Here is a 23,885-nt window from a genome sequence, read left to right as displayed (position 1 = left end):
TAAAACCTGGTATTGAAGAATTTTTCATTTCTCAGGTTCTTAATTTGAAAAGCTATTAATTTTAGAATTCCCCTCCATACAATCCTGAAGACTGGCTAAGATAAATTTCTAGAGTCTGATTTTTACCGTTCATGTATCAAAGGAAGGCAAATTTCGAGATTTCACTCAATATTTTCAAGAGCCTGTGTATTACTCTAAAACATGTAACAAATTTATTAATAAAACAATAGGGCATGAATGCAACCATAAAACTAGATATAGCCAATCATGTCAATAAATGCCCCAGGAAATGTGTTTTATACACAAACATAATTTCTGATTATTTAACACATAAAAAAGACATTTTTCTTCTCCTCCCACCTCCATCTCAATTCTTTAAACAAATAGAGCTTTCTAAGTCTAAAATGTTTGAGTAAAAGTGCAACTAACCTTTATGTATGCACTTGGGTAGATCTTATGAACAGCATCTCCAGGTGCACGCCCAGCTTCTCTGTCTAAGTAGTAACTCTGCACAAAGACTGCATGGTCACTAAGGCACCTGACCCAAACATCACCTTCACCTTTACATTCCAACTGCACACCTTTGCCTATGTGCAACCTTAGGAAGAAAAAGGGAATTACATTTTATTTTGATAAGTATTTAAATATAAATTTTAGTTCAGATTATACAGCATACCAAATATTAAAATTAAAAAAAATAAAAGATGTTATATAACACCATTACTGAAAGATACCCAACTGTTAACATTTTTATATATTTCCTTTTTTAATATCTCATTCATCTATAATTATGAGCATATATAATACTTACTCTGTGCCAAATATTTAATATAAATTCTCACTTAACCTTCACAATTCAGTAAGGTAAATATGATTATTCCCATTTTATAAATGAAACTAAGGCATATAAAAGCTTATAGCTACACTGTCCAAATCAACAGCTACTAGCTACATGTGCCCATTTAAATTACAAAGTTCAGTTAATCACATGAGTTGTATTTTAAGTGCTCAACAGCCATATTTTAATGTAGGTAGTGGCTATTGCAGTGAACAGCACAGATATAAACTATTTCCTTCATCACAGAAAATTCTTTGACAGCACTGGCTTAGAGTAAGGAATCTGCCAAAGTCACACAGCTAGTGATGATAGAGCTATGACTATAAGCACACACACACTTCCTTAAAGATCTGAGATCATATGGTACCTAAAACTATGAATATTTTCTTGTAATATTTCATCTTAAGCATTTACATTCACTATATAAACTTTTAATTAACATTTTAATACATAAAAAATGAAAGTTCATCAAAATTTACTTAACCATTTCCCTTCTATCATTTTTTCCAATATTATAAATAATACTTGCAGAAACATGTCCTCATTTTATATTATTTCCTCTCAATAGATTTGTAGAAATAATATACAATAAGAGAAAATACAGATTTGTTTCTAACTGGATACCAAAAGGTCTAGTTAACTATTCAAAACATAGAAACATCACTAACTTAAACAAAAGACCATTTTTATCATATTTTAAATAACAAACATCTATAATTACAACGCAATGTTTACAAATTCTGAATTTTCAAGATGACCTTTATCTATATTCAAAACCTTATAAATCTACATTGAAAAATGTAACTTCAAATAAATGACAACGTACTATGTTGAAGTTTTAAAATAACTAACTATACAATCAACAATACCTTGCTCTCTCAATGGCTTCTGTCCTGTGAACATTGGAGAGTTGACCCAAGCAAAAGCGATCTCCTCCAGAAGGGTCCACATATCCGTCAACAGTAACAATGGGGCAGCTTGAGGGAACCTTAAATGTCTCTCCTACTTGAACATCCATTTCAAAGTAAGCGATGGAACACCAATACTCAGGAGCTACAGGAGGTAGATAGGAGAGAACATCTACCCATGTAAGAGAACATCTACCCATACATTCATGTTCATTCCATAAGACAAAGCTTTTCCTAAAAGAAAGGGTGAAGGAAGGGGAGAAGCACCTGAAAAGCACCCAAAAGAATCTGATTAAAATGACAATGCATTAAAAAGTAGGCACCTCTATGTCTTCCATTTTTCAGCTCAGTACCTAAGCATTCTTGAACTCCAGTCATTTTTTAAAATCTGGAAATTGGTTCTTACCTCAAAGGACTCATCCAACTAGGAATTCAAAGAAGAGAAGTAATCAGATTCTAAAATTATTTTATCACAATGTTTCATTTGACTGTACATAGTTTCTATATAGTCTGAACTTTTATTTTTTTTAAAACACACGGACTCTAAGACATATTCCAGGGAAGTGTCCTTGAGTAACATCAATTTATGACATACTTTTATAGATCCCTAATTGAGAGAAAGGGCATAAGCAAGTCAGCCAACACAGACTAGAGTCAAGGTTAATTACACTCCATTATACAGTTGCTGAGAGCAGGAATTCTCAGCTGTCTCTTGGGTGAAAGGTCATTTGTCCCATCTGTATTTTTAGTGAAGTCAATTCATGTTAACTACTACAATTTTAACTTTGCAGATGTATTTAGTGTATTCATTTAAACAACAATAAATGACTTAAAATAACCTTAAGTGATTGGGCAAAAAAGGCACTATTTGGTGTGGTTTGCAAATATACTTGATCAAATATTTCTAATTTTTGTTTGAATAAAACTATTATTACACAGAGATAACATACATGGAAATTACTTGATTTTCCTTTTTTAACTAATTTAATAGATATATAGAGAGTATCTAGGAATTATTCTAGGCACAACATACACAGCAGTAAATAAGATAGCTATTGTCCCTATTCTCATGGAGATGCAGAGGCAGACAAATAAGGAAATAAATGAATAAGATGACTCCAGTAATGATAAACACTGTGAAGAAAATAAAATGGGGTGTGGGATAGAAAATGACTGGAAAGAATCCTTCATACTAGATGGCAGGGGTACATCTTATCTGAAAAGGTGAAATTTGAAAGACCATGTATTTATGTAAAGACTGTGAACAGAACATTTCAAGAAGAAAGTAAATGCAAAGGCCAAGTAAAAATGGATTTGACATATTTAAGGGGGGGGGGGGAGGAAGGCCAGTGCCACTTATTAGAGAATAAAGTTTTCTGCTGATGGGGCACCTGGGTGGCTCAGTCGTTAAGCGTCTGCCTTCGGCTCAGGTCATGATCCCAGGGTCCTGGGATGGAGCCCCGCATCAGGCTCCCTGCTCAGCAGGAAGCCTGCTTCTCCCTCTCCCACTCCCCCTGCTTGTGTTCCCTCTCTCGCTGTGTCTCTATCAAATAAATAAATAAAATATTTTTTAAAAAAAGAGGTTGTCTAAGACAAGATAACAATTACCCAACGTTCTAGAAGCAGAAAACAGTAATAGCATTTAAAAGGGTCTTTAAACGATCCAAACAGTAAATTCTGTTACAAACAATGCCCTGAAGTCATGAATGTTTATAATGCTGAGTAAAAAATAAGGTCCAAGTACATGCATTTCCTAGTTCACACTGAGTAACATTATCCAGAAGTAAAGTGCCATGGTGAGCAACCTCTTTCCATGAGAGTCAATTCAGGAGAGAAAAAGAGAGCTGTATAACCTCTACATTTAAATAAGAAAAAATATACTTTTAATTATCATGAATTATAACATCTGCAACTGCACTTAAACCTTATTATTTTCCAGTCACCAAAGGGGTTTTTGTGTGTTTGCCTAATATCTCAGACACAATACAACAATGATGGTTACATAAAGCTGCATCTCTGAATGAGGTGACCTGCTACTACTGTGAAGAAGAGTTTTAAGAAACGTGAAGTTAACAGAAATTGGCATCAGAATTGCACCATAGATCAGGGATGAAAAAACAACCACCTGTTAAGAGATTGTTAAGGCCTAAGAAAGCAAGAGGAAGGGGGTTACTATCTGTGAAGACAGAGAACTAGAAGTAATCTAAGTGGGTTCCAGAAACCTTGGAAGTCCTGGGATACAATATACCATGTGAAAAACCTCTTACTACACTCTCAATTTGCTAAACAGCCTGGAAGAAACTTTTTTTTTTTTTTAAACAGGAGAAGGTTAATAGGAAACACTCATTAAGATTTTCTAGATCTCTCTTTGCTCTTTGCTCCAAGGACCAAATGCCATATTAAGCGACAAGCCTGCAGTTTCTCAAAACCAGTATTAACAGGAGGATGAAATTACTCAGTTCAGAGAGTTTTCTTAATGTCCTAATTCATATGAAAGGGAGTGGGGCTGTTATGTACTTGCTGATGTTGATATTTTTAGCTTCTTGTTGCTGAATTAGTGAAGTTGAGCTGATCTCATGAAGCCTATGGACTGTTCATCACTGGCCAGAGAAAAGGTTTTTAAAAGGCTGAGTTAATGATTTTTTTTTTTTTTTTTTTTTTTTACAATTTAAGAACTTAGCTAAAATACTTTTTTATAATGGGGAAATGTATTATAAAGCACAATTACACTGAAAAATATAGTCTCCAAGGCATTCTCTTCAATTTCTGAAATAAAGTCATTCAAAAAGTTAAAAACTTGGTCCAAGTGCCTAAGAGACTCATGAATTATTTCTTTTATTATTTAGATCTGAGTAAGGTGACCTATGAGAATCTTTTATCAACACATAAAGGCACTCTCTTGAATAGTAGATAGTTCCTAAGTACTAGAATATAACCTGAATTTAGAAATCTGTGGATTTTGAACCCATTTGTGAATTACCAAAACAACCTCAAAGACACTGAGGAAACTCTTCACTTTAATTTGTAATCAATATTTAATCAATGAATATATCTCAGCTTTACGAAAAGCAAAAACAGAGCCCATAAAAAGGAAATAAAATGACTAACCTTTTCCAAAAATTTTTTTCAACTTAGTTATCAAAATCAAAGCATAAAAATCACCAAGTATAAGGCCTATCTGAAATCCTTAACACCAAGGTAATGACCAATAATAATTTTCATTTTCTACAATTTATATTACCTCTATTTCTGAAAACATCTATGTAACTGTCTTCAAAAATCATTTCTCAAAATAGATTCACTATATATTGATGATGTTTCATTATTTCAAATATTTTACATATTCAGAGGTATAGGCTTATTTCCTATCTAAATGGCCCTAAGTCTGTGGTAGAATATTTTAGCATTTCTTAATCGGACCTTAAGGGGCTGCATTAACCAGACACCTAAAACAAATATTAACTTTGTTTTATATTCATTTATGAAACAGGACTGCAGAGTTGTAAACTAACAACTATAATTTAAATAGAATTAAAAGTACTACAGGGGTGACTGGGTGGCTCAGTTGGTTCAGCTCAGGTCATGATCCCAGGGTCCTGGGATAGAGCCCCACATCGGGCTCCCTGCTCAGCGGGGAGCGTGCTTCTCCCTCTCCCTCTGCTGCTCCCCCTGCTTGTGTTCTCTCACTTTCTCTGTCAAATAAATAAAATCTTAAAAAAAAAAAATTTAAAAGTACTAGATAGCAGGGGACGCAGAGATTAGGAAAGGTTTCCCAACAGCGGTATACTCCAGGTAGATGTTAAACAGAGTTTGCCACATTTAGGACCTTAGGAGTACCTGGGTGGGCACCAAGATGGCCCCTAATGATTCTCACCTCCTGAAATTCACATCCTTGTGTCATCCCCTGCCCACAAAATAATATCTTACAGAAATTATGATGTGACTTTTGAGGCTAAGTCTTAAAAGACCCCAAGGCTCTGTCTTGCCTTCTCTTGACCACTTACTCTGGGGTAAGTTAGCTATCATGTGAAGACACTCAAGAAGCTGTATAGAGAGGTCCACACAGAGAGAAACTGAGCTTCCTGCTGACAATAACAATTTACCAGCTATGTGGGTAAACCACCCTGAAAGTGAATCCTCCTGCCCCAGAAAATCCATCAGATGACAGCAGCCCAAGCCAACATCTTGACTGCAACCTCATGCGACTCTAAATCCAGAGCAAACCAACCAAGTCATTCCCAGATCCCTGACCTACAGAAACTAAGTAAGATAAAGAATTGTTATTACTGGTTTAATCAGCTAAGTTTGGGAAATACTCTATTTCAGAACAGCAAGTAACTAATATAGAATACAAGACCTATCACATAAAGATTTTTCTGCATGTGTTAAAAAAGTATAGAGGAATGATACAGCTGAGCAAGCTTGAGTACGTGGTTCAGGATGGTTAAAGCATAAAAAGACAAAGCTAGGAAAAGTACGCAGGGACCAGGATCAGACACTGTATTCTGCCCAGCTAAGGAATTTAGACCTTTTGGCCAAGCAATAAGTAAGGAAAATGATGCAAGTTCTTTAGCAGAGAAATAATTAGATTCAAATTTGAAAAGAAATACTGAGTACGAACAGAGATTAAACTATGCCTACAAGCTCTCCCAATAGGGAGACCAGTTAAAACAGTACTCTTAACAGTACAAGAGAAGAAATGAAGAAAACAGTTGTGAGGTAAAACTCCTCTGGGGCCTGTAAGTATTCATAGCCAAAGAGTTCACAGCCAAATAGGTTCCAACCAGCTGATTCCACACTAACATCTGTGTATGCACAGAGCTAATTCCTTCTCACAACCACTCAGATAGAGACCTTTCAGGATCATTCTCACCATTAAGTCACTTTCTATTCTACTCATAGACAAAAGCTTTAATGCCAACGTGCAGTGTTCCAGATGTGTATCCTCTTAACAAGTTAATGCTATTCCCTAACCACCAGGAGCTGTTAGACCTCAACATCAGTTCTACCATGAGAAGAATGAAAAATCTATCAAGAAGCCAAAAGCAATTGCTGAATCCAAACTGAGTCCAAATAACCATTTCCAACTTCACCTCACCATCTCATTCAGGGTATGTCTTTCTTCTGAGCTCTGGTTATTCTCCCTCCTGCAGACCACCTTCCACTAAGCCATATGGACACTGAGGCCCCCCAAAGTGCCAGGAACCACTACTGACTCTCAATGATGCTGCCCTGAAGCCAGAAAAAATTCTCATTCTTAAGACTCTAGATTTTCCCCTCTTATCACAGCATGTTTATTCACAACAAATTAAGATTTGGATACAATGATTTTATTTATATGATTTCAAAAACAAGTAAAACCAATCTACTAAACTAGACTGCCTCATGATGCATTGATCACTTTCAAAGAGCAAAAAAAATAGTATCCACAAAAAGCAGAACAGAGGCACCTGGGTGGCTCAGTTGTTAAGCGTCTGCCTTCGGCTCAGGTCACGGTCCCAGGGTCCTGGGATCGAGCCCCGCATCAGGCTCCCTGCTTTTCCCTCTCCCACTCCCCCTGCTTGTGTTCCTTCTCTCGCTGTCTGTCAAATAAATAAATAAAATCTTAAAAAAAAAAAAAAGAACAGTGCTCTCTGGTAGGGAGGAGAGAAGTTTTTGACTGAAACAAAACGCACGGGATAGGAAGTTTTCTAGGGGTGTGGCAAATTTTAGTTATCAATCTGAGGGGTGGTTACCTAGGTGTTGGCTTCAATGTTATTCATGAGACTGTACGTACAGTTGTTTTACATACTTTTCTGTATATTTCTCAATAAAAATGTTTATAAAAAGGCAAGGCTCCTTAACCACTAAAAATGTTTAAAGCCACAATAAATACACAAATAACATACAGAAAAATCTACTAAAGAGGATTATTTAACTAGTAATTATGTACAGTTAAAAAGTACTTCTGCCCCACCCGTAGCATTTTTCTTCTAATCAAAACAAATATTATTTGCCTCCTAAATCAACAAAAAGTCTATCAAACTATCCACCTAATCTGGTGAGCATGGTAACTCTTTCTCATACTCTGATGCGATCACTGTAAAGCAATTCGGCTTTTTGATTCAGAAGCTCTTTAAATCTCTTAAACTGAAATATGAGAAGAGTTACAAGCTTGAAAATCTTACCCTCAATAGTTTTGGGATTTTTTAACATCCGGAAGAAAAATTAGAAAATAAAAAGTAACAAACAGAACACTGTTGAAGAAAATTATGTAGATCTATTTGAAGAACTGTAAGTTATCCTTTAAACTGATCATTATGCTTATTGTAGTTATGTTTTTAAAAAAAATTTTATTGGAAATATATGCTCATATATTTATACACGAAACAATTTTATACGATTTCCTTCAAAATAATAAGTGAGGGTATGAATGAGACAAGACTGGCCCAGAGCTGTTAACAGCTGAAACTGAGGGATGAGTATATTGAGGGAGGGGGTCTGATAGTTGGTATATGTTTAAAATTCTTCATAATAAAACAAATTATTTTTAATTAGGGGAAAAATTAAGTGATGAGTGGAAATTAAATATTTGCAACTTTTTAAGCTAAGAAAAATAGATACGAAGGGATAGAGGAAAATCAAAATCTTATGTTTATGCTAAGAAGCCCTCAGTATTTTATTGAAATTTTCTGTTTTATTACTTCTATAGTTTAAAAAGATATATTCAAACTCTGAATTGAAGAAATCTATTTAGTTATTTACTGCTTTGAAGATTAATCAAAAAGTTTCTAAAAATTCCAATTAACCAGAAATTCCTAAATCTATCTTCTAAAACAGACACAGTGAATTATTTTTATTTTCAGCATCTACTTCAGATTCTTCCTTGGCTTTTTAAGCTACAGTTTTACAGCTGTTCTATTTTGAAACCTAGTTTTCTTCTGCTGCATATTTATGTATTCAATGCTAAAACCAGCATTTTGTTACTTCATATTTTAGCTGAAAAAAACAGTTGTCTTTTCTTTCACACAGTTAAAAAGAATCAAATATGGGCACCCTATGTGTGATTATTTATCAGCTACTCGTAAACTGTTGATTAGCTAATGCGATAAGCAGTATTATATTTATCTAAAAAGTTAGGTTACTCTGGAATTATACTAAAATGTGTGTGTGTGTGTGTGTATGTTTTAATTACTATAAAGAAAATCTAAATATAGGGAATCAATGTTGAAATACACTTACCAGGATGATTGGAAATGGGAGGCTGGAATGCAAGCTCATTGTGAACTGGCCCTAAAGAAAAGACAATAAAAATCCCATTTTTATTTATTAAAAGTTTTCCAATGCTAAAACTTTTAATAAACCTTACTTAAATATAACTACCGTACCTTAGGAGTTGTTTAGATCAAGCTTATGCAATGTCTAAAAATGTAAAAGCTTTGTTTAGATTACTTTATAATAAGCAAATACTCTTGAGTTACTTTTGTGGATATTTAAGAGCTAACATTTTAATGCTATGTGCCAAGTGCTATTAGCAATTTACAATAATTGTACATGGAAAATTTAATGTAAATTATAAATGAATTATTCATGTAACATAACAGACTATAATTTACAATGCAATATATGATAATAATTCAAACTGTTAGGTCCATTCTCAAAACAAGTGTTTAGGGTTTATTAAATTAAGGATATTTACGTAACAGAACAGTAGCTAAGATAATTGAGAGATTATTAAGTGTTAAAACATTGTGCTAACCACTTCACAAGAATTATTACATTTACCTCTTACAACATCTCTTGAGATGGAGACTACCGTTACCCTTAAGGCTTAGTTAGTGGGGGTTATGTAACTTGCCAACGGTCACACAGCCAATTAAGGGTCCAAACTCAGCACCTTAACCACTATGCTTGGCCAGGCAGCCATAAAAAATTATATTCTCTAAAACATGGAAAAATAGTAACATAATTGAAAATAAGAAGGATACCACAATATATACACAGAATGATCCTTCCCCTCCCAAGTGTATAGACACCCATTTATATGACTGGAAGAAAAAATAAGACAAAATATTAGGAGTAGATATCTCTAGGTAGGAGGACTCTGGGTAATTTTTATTTTCTTATTTACACTTCTCTGATTCTTCCAAGTTTTCTTTGGTACTATTAATTTATAATGGAGGAAAAGGAATTTAATACATAAGAAAAATTTATGCTCTTGACTTCACTAAGCCAGATGAACAATGTTCCTCTTCTGCCTGAAACTACAAGCTACAATTATCAGTAGAGTCTCCCTCCCAATCAAGCTTGCACAGAGTAATGATAGATTCAACATCTAAGTGTCTACAGTATGCTGAATAGTATGATGAGGGAAGCCTTGAGATCTTGACACTCAAGGGGTTTCAACCCACTTAGGGTGGATATACAGATATACATGAGATCTAGGAATATATACAAAGCAAACAAACAAATGAATGGAAATCAATGTGGTGTTAATGAAACATCAGCAAAAGAGAAATAAATGTGCTTAGTAAACATCACTCCTCTAAAACAAAGGTATGATAACAAAACTGTAAAAAGTAAATAATACTGTTTACCAAAAATGCTGAAAAGCAGTAATCATTTAATGAAACTAAATTGTAAGATGAATAAAAGATGTAAAAACATTTAAAAAAAAAAATCGAAAGAAAACCAGTTCTCAAAAAGAAAAGGCCCTTACAACAAAAACGAGAGCTTACAGTAATGTCCGGGATGGGGCGGCATAGGCGGGTGGTGCTGAAGATGGCCGTTTTGGTGGTGAGGCAAATTAGGTGTGTATGGTGCGCTCCTACTTCCAGTCCAGGTGGTAGTGCTGTCTAAAAATTAAGGCCCACATGGATTAATTTGCTTTTAGAAAGCTTGCCTATTTTTTCTCAACTACTTAAAAGATTTTAAAAAGCATGTACATACTATGATGGTAAGTAGCTGGCTGACCAGTAAATCCATTCTGCTGCTGTCCTGGCTGAGGCCCTGAAGCTATCTGCAACAATCCTTCACTATGGCTGCCCGCCAGTATACTGGCAGGCTGACCTAGAGGAACAAGAAGACATTAATACGGTACATTGATCGATGCAATCCTATGTTTTTATACAGTAAATGAAGGACCAATTATATCTGATAATCACAACTATAAAGATGGGCAAAAAATGGAACTCATCCATGGTCTATCAAGTAATAAACCCTAAAGTCATCTATGAAGGCAAACCTTAACTTGAAAATGTCCAAAACTGTTCTACCTTAAGTAATGTCTAGCTAATTTTAGAGGATTTTTCCTTCATAAATATTCTTCAAATGCCAGCAAAATGCCACTATATGTCTAGCTTATCATAATAACTTCAGAAGTACATCAGCTCATCCCTGGCCATGCCAAGTAGCTCTGGACCTTTCTGATTCAGGACTCCAGAAGTCCAGACTCAAGGAAATGTTGAAAACTGGAAATTCATTACTATCAGCACTGGTACTGGTAATGGCAAAATGCTAGAGTTTGATAAAAGAAAAGCAGAGCAGGCAAATATTTTAAATGGAATGTGATGGGTAAGGTGAAGTTTAGAAAAGGTCAAGCTCCACTGTTCAATCAATAGAGCACTGTTAGAAAAAAAAAAAAGAAAAACAAAAACAATAAACAAAAACCACAACAACAAAATATAAGTCTACTTTGAAATTTTTTCATGTACTTTTAAAAACCAAAAATCACTTCCTTCCAAGAACACTACCATCTTCCTGGATTGAGAGGAAATTAGTTACCCTTTCTATATGTAATATACCAGGAGGAGTAAGATTTGTCTGGTTTCTATTCTACTCAAAACCATTCAATGATATTGCTTACTGAACTACATTTTTTTAAAAGATTGTATTTTATTTTTTATTTTTTTAAGTAATTTCTGCCCCCAAAGTGGGGCTCAAACCCACGACCCTGAGATCAAGAGTCATGCTCCACCAACCAAGCCAGCCAGGTGCCCCAACAACCTATATTTTTAAGGCTTTTTTTTTTTAAGTGGAAAAAGCTTTATTTCTTCAAGCAAGCATTAAGTCAATTGTTTATCGCATTTGGGAAGCACTGAAATTTCATAACTGTTATCTATCACTGGCATCACTTCAATCTTTTCTCATCTAAATGGGAGTATAGATAGAAGAAAGGAAATGACACCATTGCTCAAAGTATCAAGGAAAAGGAACACTTTTCTCCTCTCTGCAAATCACATTTCCTTAAGGTGAGGATTATAAAATTAAAAGTTAAAGAGATGGTTGCAATAATCTCCAAATTATTTACTTTTAAAGATGTTTTTAGCAACCTCCCTCCCTACTCATCCCCCAAATTTTTTCCAAGTTATCTTTAAATGTCAAATACACTTTTACTCTTGCTTTTAACAACTATGCATGCCACAGACTCTTAGCTAGCTTATAAAAAGTGTCACTATATAAGCAAAATGAGATTATTTTAATTACAGATATTTAGAAAGAAAACCTGAAGATATTCAAGTGCAAAATGAACACAGACTATAAAGTAGCCCACTGTGGTTATCTGTACTGAGTATTTCCATTACACAATTCCAAGTATATAAGAAGAAATTAAATAATACAACTATACCAGCTCATTCAAAATAGTCTTCCAATTCCTGTTTTAGTCCAATTTTTTTCTTTCTTTTAATTCTATCAATACACATTTTGAGATCTACAAGAACATTTTGTGACAAATTCTAAAAATAATCATCTATTCAATTAGAAAAATACATCCAAAAACTACCAAGAAAAATTATCGGAATTTCACTAATACCACTTTTTCTGGTTTTCAATAGGACTTGAATCCAGAAAATAGAACACTTAAAGCAAAGCCACTTTAGAAAGCATCAACAAAGGCATGCAAATTCAATCTCCAGATAATATCAATAGAAGTAATTAAGTAAGTGGCTGCGCTCTCACTAATCTATGCTTGGGTGGCTATAATATGCTTTCTTTTATTCTCCATCACTGACCACCCTGTCAACTATATTCCCAAGTTGGTTAATAAAGAGTAGACAGATAACAGAAGCACTAAGTGATTAAGAGGGTCCAGGTTCTAAAGTATGTGCTTAACCTATAAACTCCACTTAGAATATGTTGTCTATGGTGAGACTGTCATCTCATGCAGCAAATCCAAAATATATTGCTTTGAAGAGGTGAAATGAATTAAAGGGGGGGATATTTGGTATACCATACTTATAAACTCAATTAGAGAAATCAGTCCTCTATTTATTCCAAAGATCAAATTTCCATTTTGAATCTGATCTGATATTAAAGTAACAGAATAATGCTCCCTTTAGTAGCTGCTAATAAAGTATTAGTCCAGATCTATCAACAACCTACTGCTGATGTGGCTTAGATACAATCTCCTTAGCAACCAGGTACAAATAACACCATACACATGCCAAGACACTGCTCTGTAATTAGTTAAAAAAAAAAAAAAAAAAAAAAGCAACTCCACTTGCCAAACAGCAAACTGTGCAACCTTTGGTAACTGTGAAAATAAACAGCAATATTAACAGAACAGAGTCATTATTGCCTTGATCAGTCCCCAAGAAAACATAAACCTAACAGCCCTCTGCCTCTATAATGTGGCAGAGAAAATGGCATCTCTATCATGGGAGGAATCTTTTTGAAAAAGACTTCTTGGTTAAAAATAATAATAATAATAGATACCTAGAATTTAGCTTTATTTCAAAACTGACTAAAAAACAATGTCTATCTTGAGGGATATATGTTATAAACAACTTTGTCAAGATCCCTTTTTCTAAGTTTGTACAATGGGAGACTGAAACGACTATTATAAAGTAATATTCTGCCAGATAAAGCACAATAGAAACCCTAATTAAGGAAAGGCGTACAATTCAATTGACAGAGATTTTTATAAACATCTTGGTCCAAAACTACTTGTTAACTACTTAAACACTTCTCTAAAACACATCTGAAAGTGCAAGATGATTCTTACTTCTGCATGTAATAGTAGAGAAAGTACAAATTAGACCACTAATTTAAATCAGTATTATAATCAAAGTCATTACTTAAATTCTGAGTGACTGTACATCAACATAAAAACATTCAAGTAGATTACAAACACCATTTTTTCCAGGACCAACTGAAAAGCCTATTTAATACTTTTATCCTATAAAAGATACCACAGTACTTTTGATTTTTACTTACTTGGAGTTTTCCTCCAAGTAGATATAATTATTACATATAAATATTAAATAGGGTAAGATCAACTTGCTGACTACATTTGATTCTACTACTCACTTGTGGAAGCCACAGGAATGTTGGGAAAGTTGGTGGTGCTGGTAGCATTAGACTCAGATGGAGCTAACAGAGCTGGGGTGCTGTAAGTCTCCGTTGAGGCACGATTACTTGGTGGATGCTGGATGGTTTGAATTGAATGTCCTTCAGTGGATAATGATGGCTGTCCCTCAAAGTCATGAACATACTCATCCTTCACCAACATACTTGGTGGAGCTATATAAAAAATTAAACACATTTTAAAATCTTGTAAGATTCGGTTACCAGAAAAAAAAATCTTGTTAAGTAATACAACACCTAAAATCAACTATAGTGTAAATAACTCTAACTCAGAATGTTTTCATATTTGAAAAGAATACTACTTTATCCACAAAAACTGTTTGTTTGGAAGTAGGGATCTCAGATTATCAGTCAACCTGACTGACCCCCTGAAATTTGAGGACTACATTTCAACAACTTCCAGAAGTGGTGCTCAAGAGGTATTCCTTAGTTTCTGGATTAACCTAGAAGTAATAACCATCTTAAATACATGAGTTAGATAAAAACTAAATGGCTGGGGAAAAATGTTTATCCATAAAACCAAACTGAGATCAAGGACTTGGCTATATATCTTTCTGCTAATTTCACAGTGTAGAAATATGAATGGGATCTGATAGCTATCCAGTTCCAGGATTTAGACTTACTGTTAAGTGACATACTTTGAAAGTGAAAGGTACTGAATGTCCCCTACAGGGTTAGAACCAGAAAGAAAAATTCTAAATGGTTAAGTCAAACTGAAATTTCCTTCTGAAAAACCAAATCAAATAATGATGTTTGATAAATATATGTTGTGAAAAAATTCAATCAACATCTTTCACCTATGTGGTTACACCTTAATAAGCGAACCTAAACTCTAGCTGATACAACATAACACTTTTCCTTTAACAAACTAGAGGATGGTTGCTTTTGTTTTAAGGAAAAAAAGAAAACTTAAACTGCATTGGTATCAACTGTTCTCTGCCCAGAACCTCCCCATTTTTTTTAGTCTATTGCTTTGGGGTGTGCTTTTTATCTTTAGCAAACAACTCTTTACTGCTTCTAAACTAACACTAACCCAGAATTTTACAATCCACTGAATTCCAATACTACGTTCTCCTCTTAGAACAGTCAATAAACAGTCCACAAGACATTCTCTTTTCCATTAAGAATCAACATATAGCGCCCTTTATCTTTCCCTATGTCAATTTTTGAAAAAACTGGTAACACATAAATACCAATTCGTTACATGGCCCTTTTTTTTAAGTAGGCTCCATGCCCAAAGTTGGGCTTGAACTCGCAACCCTGAGATTGAGAGTCGCATGATCTACCGACTAAGCCAAACAGGTGCCCCAACATGGCTTTTTTTTTTTTTTTTTAATGGAGACTATTTCAAAGCAGTAAGAATAATCCATTATTCAAATTTCTATGTACAATCTCTTAAAGCGCTTTTTCATGCATCAAAAGTCATGAAGGGGCACCTGGATGGTGCAGTCGATTGAGCGTCCGACTCTTGGTTTCAGCTCAGGTTGTGATCTTGGGGTAGTGAGAGCGAGTCCTATGTCCAGCTCCACACTCAGCACCGAGGTTGCTTAAGACTCTCTCTCCCTCTGCCCCTCCCCCACCCATGCACACATGCACATGCGCTCTCTCTCAAATAAAAAAATCTTTAAAAAAAAAAGTCATGAAGATTTTGCAAAAAGTTTTTCTTCAAAAAATCCTAGGGAAACAAAAAGATAACCAAAAGGATGCTTAACGTATCACTATATATCAGTAAGAAAATTGGACCCAACTATTCATCACTAATGTTAGCCAAATTATAAAAATAAAAGAAAAAATCATTTGGGACAAAGTGGATATTACTGTTATTTACCCAATCTTTTTTTTTAAAAATTATACTTTTCAACAAAGTTCTATAATTCTCTTCATATTGATTCTGACATCTCTATGTAATTCCTGGATATTTTAGGGTTTTTTGTTACTATAGTTGACAAGGATCTTTTTACCAAGATATTGGTATTGCTAGTACATAAGGAGAAAGCTATTGATTTGAGAAAATGGTCAGTCAACTTGATACTCATCATTTTTGCTTTTCAGTTGACTCTTCTCAGCTTAATGTGCAATCATAACAACTAAACTCTACTTTTAAAGAGTTATGCCTCATAATACTTTCTTGCCTAATACACTGACTAAACCTTCCCCAAAGATAACTTTGAGACTTCCACATGACTACAAGTCTCTTCAATCAAATAACTTAAAACATGTCCCTTAGATAAAACTGTAGGAATCAATGACAGATGTCTGCAGTTTATTTTTGCCAAGAGAAAAAAGGTAGGTTACAAAACACTATTGTACACTATGATCACATGCATGTTTTAAAAAATCACAAACTGTAATTTAAAAAGCAAGGTCCAGAACAAGTGCACAATATGCTTTTTATGTAAGAAAGGAGGGAAATAACACATGTATTTTTGCATAAAGAAACCCTGGAAGGAAACACCAGAAACTAATAAAATTGATTACCTGAGGTAGGGGGGAATGGGGGCAGGGGTGGGAGCACTTCTTTTCACTGTATACCTTTTTATAGTATTTTGATTTATGGACCATGTATTGCCTATTCAAAAAAATAAAATTAAAAAACATATAGTATATATTTTTTAAGTCCAGAATAACAGACACCAAACTATTAAGTATTTCTCTTCATGGACTAGCATTCAACAAATTCATTCACTGAATAAATATTTATTGAGCACCTATGTTCCAGGTACTGTTCTAGCACCCGGAATACATTCATAAACAAAAGAAAAATGTCTGCCCTCATGGAACTTACACTCTTCTATTTTTCTATTGTTTAAATATCTAATATTGAGCACACATTACTCCAGCTCGTCCTAGCTGTCTATCTCGATTTTCATTTAATCAAGTGTGGAAAATGCGACTTTCCATGTGGGGGTATAATGAGAATTATGAAACAATACTTGTAACTCATATAGCTCGTACTGGACACAAAGTGTGTACTTGGCAAGTGTTAGCTATTATGCTTTAACCGTCCTGTTAAGAGCAATCATACATGTAATTGTAAAATGTTTTACGAGGAGTAAAGGAATGTATAAGGGACATTCATCACTATGCATCAGTTAAGAAAATTGGACCCCACCATTCATCACTAAGCTGAAGCCACTAGACTCACCCTAAGTCAGTGCTCTTCATCACCACCCACAGGCAGAGCACAGCACTTGTCTGATGCTACTGTTGCTGTCTTACTTACCTTGTCTTTCCTCCACTAAACTCTGAGCTACCTAGAGTGGAGAAAACACACCTTACTTATACTATCGTCCCTAGATCCTAACACAGTACCAAGCAATACATGCTTATTAAATATTTCTTAAAATGAATATGCAGACGTGTGGTCATGGAACGTTTCACAGAAGATATGAGATAGGCTGGAAATGATTACCCTAAGATTCCAACTCAAAAGCGAAGGAACTATCCCATTTTCTTAACGTTTTCTTTGCCTGGCTTTGTATTATTTCTTTGTCCAAATCTAGAAGGGGCTGTGAAAAACACCTGTTGTTTGCTGAGGAAATAAGCCACTGAAGCTGGCCTTTACAAACCACCACTAGGGGGATCTGCAAGGCTAAAACAAACTTAGAGCCACTAAAAAGAGCCTATCACCCACACAATCCGACCAAAGACAGCTACTTATAACAGCAGCAGCATGTTAGGATAAGGGAAGAGTGTAATGAGTCTTCAAAACCGGATCTCCTCACAACCACTCCCACTAAAAAGATTCTGATATAAGTATCACTATAGGCCCCCAATCCTTAATCCCTACTGAGCTGAATACTTTAATTCTCCAAAATCAGGAATGGAGAATGGTGAAGATCTGAAGGGTATTTACTTTCAAAGAAAATAAATAACATAATATCAGTATCTGTGTAGCAAAGAGGCCGGAATTTAACCAATCTTAGAGCTACCCTTCCCAGGCCACTACCGTATTACCAACCCGCTATTCTCAGAAACCCACTAACCATTAGCAAGTACCAAAAGGCACTAGTCTTCCTCTATTATAGTGACATGGAAGGAAAGTGGACAGTAAAAACAAGTAGACTTTCATGCTCTTCCTAAATTTTGTTTAAGGTCAGATGATATTTCTGACTCACCTCTAAGATTCTGCAACAAGAAGCGCCAACCCACTAATTTCCCTCCAGAACAACTGCACATCTTTCTAAGATAATGGTGGTTATCAGAGTTGCTCTGCAAATTAATTACTTCTTATAAAAATTTTAGTTCATTAACATGTTCTGAGTAACAAAACTAAGTTTTAACAGATATCTGTTCTCAAATATTACACTAAAAAACAACATCGCCCCCCCACTGATTTCATTTCCCTAACTCAAAACACATTCCTTTTTAAAATAGAATTAGATCATCTATGAAAGTGAGAGTAGACTTGTTTTATTTACTCAAAATGTAACAAGATCAAAAAATGTTAATATATGTAGTTTTAAATCATACTTAAAAATATCTATCATTTCTAAAAATAAATTAGGGAGAAACAAAGAAAAATTAGAATATTGCTATTTCTAAAGGACATGCTCTACATGACTCCAAATTACCAAACATTACAGGTATTTATACCCATTTAAACTGGCTCTCTGAGATTTTCTTCCAAAATAGCCAGTTTTTACCAATTCAAAAAAAAAAAACTCTTTCTTTATACGTTTTATATTCCCCTATCATATTTTTTAGACCACTTGAGTATATAAATGGTAGTTCAAATCCAAAGTACCACCAGCCTATTTAAATCCAGTTTTAAGTACTGATGCATGCTCCCCAAAAATCTACATTTCCAAAGCAATGAGTATTTTTCTTGTAAATGTTACCAGCACCCACACAAACTAATTTTAGGTCAATAAAAAACAGAGGGGAGAGAATAAAAGAAAACAGAGAAAGTTACAAGAAACAGATTACCTACCATTACTCTGCAGTGTTAATCCTGAGAGATCTTAATTTTTTAAAGGGGAAAAGAAAATGAAACATTAATCATTACCATGAAAATATTTTCCATTGTATTTAAAATTACAAAATGTAAATTTAACCCAGAGATTCAAAACTTCATGAACCATTTCAAGAAGAGTAGTATAAATGCTATCTGACAATACATAAACAATTCAATAATGCTTTCCATCTTATTTTTCAAAAACATTCTAAACGGGCAGAACATGAACTATAGTGTACACATAGTTTTAGCAATCAAAATACAAATCTACTCTAAAGTTCAAATTTAAATATTCATATTTCATTAAAAATACCTGATCCTTTAACTTTAGCTGAAGTCCTGGGCTATACCCAAATTTATAATTTAACGTAGAAAAATTAAAACACTACTGAGATCTTTTCCCTTTGTGCATCTGAGGATAAAAGCAAAGTCTACTTACCAATTCCAGGTGATACAACTCGTTCATAGTGATATGGATTCACACAGACACTATCACATTTTAGGTCAAACGCATACTGACAATATTTAACATGTTTGAGTTCATTTTTGTGAAGATCAGGCCACCTCCAGAGACGGGCATAGATCACATGAGGAAATCCTTTCCGACCGGCCACCTAGGAAATATAAATGACCATTTACTGATCATCAGTTATGCATTACACATTAAACAAGGCACTTTATATATATTCTCATTTAATTCATACAATCCTACATCAGTATTATAATCCCCATTTCATAAATGAGAAACATTTATGAACTAAGGTATTTTTTCAAGACCTGTGCTCAGGTTTTTAAAATGCAAAAAAAGTATGAGTTTGTTGAAGTAACCATTCCTAAAATCTAGAAATAAAATTTTTAAATCTAAATGACAAAGTATTTCTGTATGTTTCTTTAAAACTATTCAGCACAGGATGGGGCACCTGGGTGGCTCAGTCATTAAGCGTCTGCCTTCAGCTCAGGTCATGACCCCAGGGTCCTGTAATCGAGCCCCACATCGGGCTCCATGCTCTGCAGGGAGCCTGCTTCTCCCTCTCCCACTCCCCCCGCTTGTGTCCCCTCTCTCGCTATGTCTCTCTCTGTCAAATAAATAAATAAAATCTTTTAAAAATATATATATTCAGCACAGGAGATACATGATGTACTTCTATATAAAAATGTAATCAGTGAAAATGAAAAATTAAAAAATTTTATAAAATATAAGCTTTTAACTCCTTGAGTTTTAAAGATATGCCTGAACTCTTTTAGAGTAGTACCAAACATAAAATATCAGATTTCTAAGTTATAAAAGGACCAAGTATGACTCAGTTTTTAAAATGTACATAAAATACCAAAAAAAGAGGGAAAAAGCTACAAAGGTGAATACCAAAGTGCTAAAGGTATGGGGGTTTCTTCTGCTTTTTATTTTATTTTCCAAATGTTTTACATTGAATTTTTTTCTTAGAACATTAAAAAACTTTTAAGATATATCTTTATTATATGGAAGAATATATTCTTCCATAGATTCCCATAATGCATATTGGTATAGGATGTACAGTATATGAAGAGAGAGAGCAAATGTTAAATTATCTAATAGTAACTTAAGAGGAAGCAAGAATTTTTTAATCTGCCACTACAAAAGACATAGAAAAACTCTCAAACAAGACTAACCTGAAGCCTCCCATCCAATGTTCTCTGTATGGTAACACATTTGCTAGGATGAGCTCCATTTGTAGTTATAGCTGTTATTAAAGAATCCAATTCATCTTTTTTCTCCTTCAGCTTCTTTACCAAACTTTCAATTGCTCTTTTTGCAAATGTTTCACTCTCTCCACCTTGTCTATGGCACATCAAACTATGTACAATGCTCAGACAGGCATCATTACTTGTTGGTGTATTTGTAATAGACATATTGTCCATTTGTTACAGTTATTTCTTTTAAATCAAATATGTGTCCAATTTCCGGAGAAATTCTGATCTTTTGGAGGCAGTGAAAAACAATGGCTAACGTTGCAAGGAAAAGTATCAGGCATGTGGTATTCAGGATAACCTAAAAAAAAAAAGAGAGAGAGACATAGACATTAAAACACATTTCACAAAGTAGATTCAGTTACTTGGGAAAAGATGGAATTGCTCCAGTTAAGTCAAAGACTCAATGCACATAATTTAAATTTGGTGCTTAGAGTTTTAAATAAATTAAAATGTTGCTGTTTTTGACATTCCAAAGTATATTAAAGTTAGGTTTTCTTGTTATTATAGGGGCATGCTCAATCAAGTCTTGTGGACAGAACTAATCACCCTAAAGTTAAATCTTAACAAGACTTTTTAAAATGATTGCTAATGAAGACCAGCACTTTAAAATATGCTAGACTAACAACTACTTAAACCTAAAAGTCTACCACTAATACACATGAAAAATTTACTATCACCTGTTACAAAATGCCATTTATAAGTTAAAAAAACACACATCTCTTTAAAGAGACTACTGACAACAATGAAAAGATGAATACAAATTTTTAAATGGGCAAAGGATTTAATACCCATTTCTCCAAAGAATGGCCAATAAGCATATGAAAGATGCTCAAACAACATTAGTCATTAGGGAAAATCAAAACCACAAGGAGGTACCACTTCACATTCACTAGGTTAAATAAATAAAAGGGTAGACAATAATAAGCACTGGTGAGGAAGTAGAGAATGGAACCCTCATTCATTGCTGGTAGGACTGCAAAATGGTATAGCCACTTTGAAAAGTAGTCTGAAAATTCCTCAAAATGTTAAACACAGAGTTACTATACGACCCAGGAATTCCACTCTTTGCAATTCCACCCAAGATTACTGAAAACTTATGTCCACAAAAAACAGTATACATAAATGTTCATGGCAGTATCATTCATAATAGCCCAAAAGTACAGTACAAATGTCCATTTACTGATGACTATATAAATGAGTATATCCATACAATGTCATATTATTCAGTCATAAAAAAAGAATGAAGTACTGATACATGCTATAACATGAATGGACCTGGAAAACATGCTAAGTGAAAAAAGCCAGTCACAATGGGGTACCTGGGTGGCTCAGTCATTAAGCATCTGCCTTTGGCTCAGGTCATGATCTCACAGTCCCAGAATCGAGCCCGACATCGGACTCCCTGCTCAGGAGTCTGCTTCTCCCTCTGCTTCTCCCTCTGCCTCCTCCCCCTGCCTCCTCCCCCATGATCATGCTCCGTCTTTGTCTCTCTCAAATAAATAAAAATCTTAAAAAAAAAAAAAGCCAGTCATAAAAGGCCACATGTTGTATAATCCCATTTATATGAAATATCAGTATAGGCAAATGCATACAAAGAAAAAGTAGATCAGCGGTTGCCAGAGGCTACGGGGAACGGAAACAAGAAGTGACTGCTAATGGGTATGGAGTTTCTTTCGGGAGTAACGAAATGTTCTAAAATTGATAGTGGTGATGGTTGCACAACTCTGCCACTATACTGAAAACCACTGAGTGAATTTTAGAGTATGTGAATTATATTAAAAGTTATTAAAATAATAGACCAATGAATTCCTCAAAAGATTTTACCTGTAAAAGCAGTAAATTATTTTCAAAAGAAATCAAAATATAGAAAATGAATATTAATGAAGAATCTATTCAATATGTACAAAACTAAAGTAACTTATCTAACCTTAAGATCTCACATGGAATAAGAAAAGGCCCTGAGACTAAGAATAAATGAGATATAGCAGGAATGGAGACCATACCTTATGCTGATTTTTTATTTGTTTGTTGATGATATTGTATTCCATGCTTATTCTTTTATTTTCTTTCGCTATTCACCTGAATCATTAAAAATCTATCCCCCACCAGAGTGCCTGGCTGGCTCAGTTGGTAGAGCAAGCCACTCTTGATTTCAGGGTCGTAAGTTCAAGCCCCACACTGGGCACAGAGCTTACAAAAACAAAACAAAACAAAACAAACAATAACTAACTCATCAGTCTCTACCAAAGCCTGTTCCTCTTCTGATAACCTTTATTTGTGAAGCATTAATTCCACTCAATTACCCAGCACTGGAAAGCTTTGTAAATCATCTTTGACCTACTCTCTCATTCACTATCCTCACATTCTCTCACAAAGTTACATGATTCTCTACCTTAGTCATTTCTAGCAGTCTCCTCCTTTCTATTCTCCCTGATACTGCTGTAATTTTGGGCCTCCCTGGCATTTCTATCAATCACTTGGTATTTACTCATGCTCCCTCTACTGTTATCTATTTTACATAAATGCCTGCCTTTTCAACTAATTATAAGTCCAATGCAGAGAAGCAGTTTTCTTATACCTTTGAATAGTAAGCATTTGCCCACATTCAGTAAATACATGTGAAATACATGTTGAAGATACACTTTCTGAATAACCCAAGATTACCTGCCTGGGGTGGTGGGGGGAGTTGGGAGTCAGAAATCTGGATTAGAATCCCAGCTCTCACACTAAGTAGTTGGAACAAATTAAGTTAAACTCTCTGAACCTGGATTAAAAGGTACATACAGAGCTCAAAGGAGAAAATCTACATGAAGGGCCTAGCACATAACGTTCAATAAAAAGCAGCTATAGGGGCACCTGGCTGACTCTGTTTATAGAGCACACAACTCTTGATCTCAGGGTTATGAGTTCAAGCCCCAGGTTGGGCATGAAGCCTACTTTATAAAAAATAAAAAGGAAGCTATAATCTGAGTACTAAAATGTTCACAGTCTGAATAGTAAAATGATTACTTTAAAAGGAGATTTATTTTTTACACATTCTTTCAGTGCTTATTCCAGATTCTTCTATATGGTTTTTATAGATAAAACAAGACACTTTGAAAGCCCAGAT

At 34.5% G+C, this 23,885-nt stretch overlaps 1 protein-coding gene across 4 annotated transcripts in view; it reads right to left on the bottom strand.

The window, feature by feature from the left end:
- Positions 1 to 23,885, bottom strand: part of SMAD4 (SMAD family member 4) — a 51,970-nt gene that overhangs the window by 12,910 nt on the left and 15,175 nt on the right. For 3 of the 4 annotated variants that reach the window (XR_003516820.1, XM_027575421.1, XM_027575422.1), the window contains exons 2-10: positions 20,696 to 21,074; positions 19,488 to 19,662; positions 19,025 to 19,054; positions 14,035 to 14,247; positions 10,675 to 10,794; positions 10,464 to 10,580; positions 8,968 to 9,018; positions 1,708 to 1,891; positions 430 to 598 (exon numbers count right to left, since the gene is read on the bottom strand). Coding sequence is in view for 3 of the 4 variants with exons in the window: in XM_027575421.1 (XP_027431222.1) it covers positions 430 to 598; positions 1,708 to 1,891; positions 8,968 to 9,018; positions 10,464 to 10,580; positions 10,675 to 10,794; positions 14,035 to 14,247; positions 19,025 to 19,054; positions 19,488 to 19,662; positions 20,696 to 20,944 (1,308 nt within the window). In the remaining variant the exon portion in view is untranslated. The remainder of the gene's footprint in view (positions 1 to 429; positions 599 to 1,707; positions 1,892 to 8,967; positions 9,019 to 10,463; positions 10,581 to 10,674; positions 10,795 to 14,034; positions 14,248 to 19,024; positions 19,055 to 19,487; positions 19,663 to 20,695; positions 21,075 to 23,885) is intronic. The other variant, XM_027575423.1, reaches the window with a different exon arrangement.

This window comes from Zalophus californianus, chromosome 14 (assembly GCF_009762305.2).
Source record: "Zalophus californianus isolate mZalCal1 chromosome 14, mZalCal1.pri.v2, whole genome shotgun sequence".
NCBI classification, from domain to species: domain Eukaryota; kingdom Metazoa; phylum Chordata; class Mammalia; order Carnivora; family Otariidae; genus Zalophus; species Zalophus californianus.
Note: the sequence above shows the minus strand (reverse complement) of the source record. Positions and strands in the feature narration are given on the sequence as shown.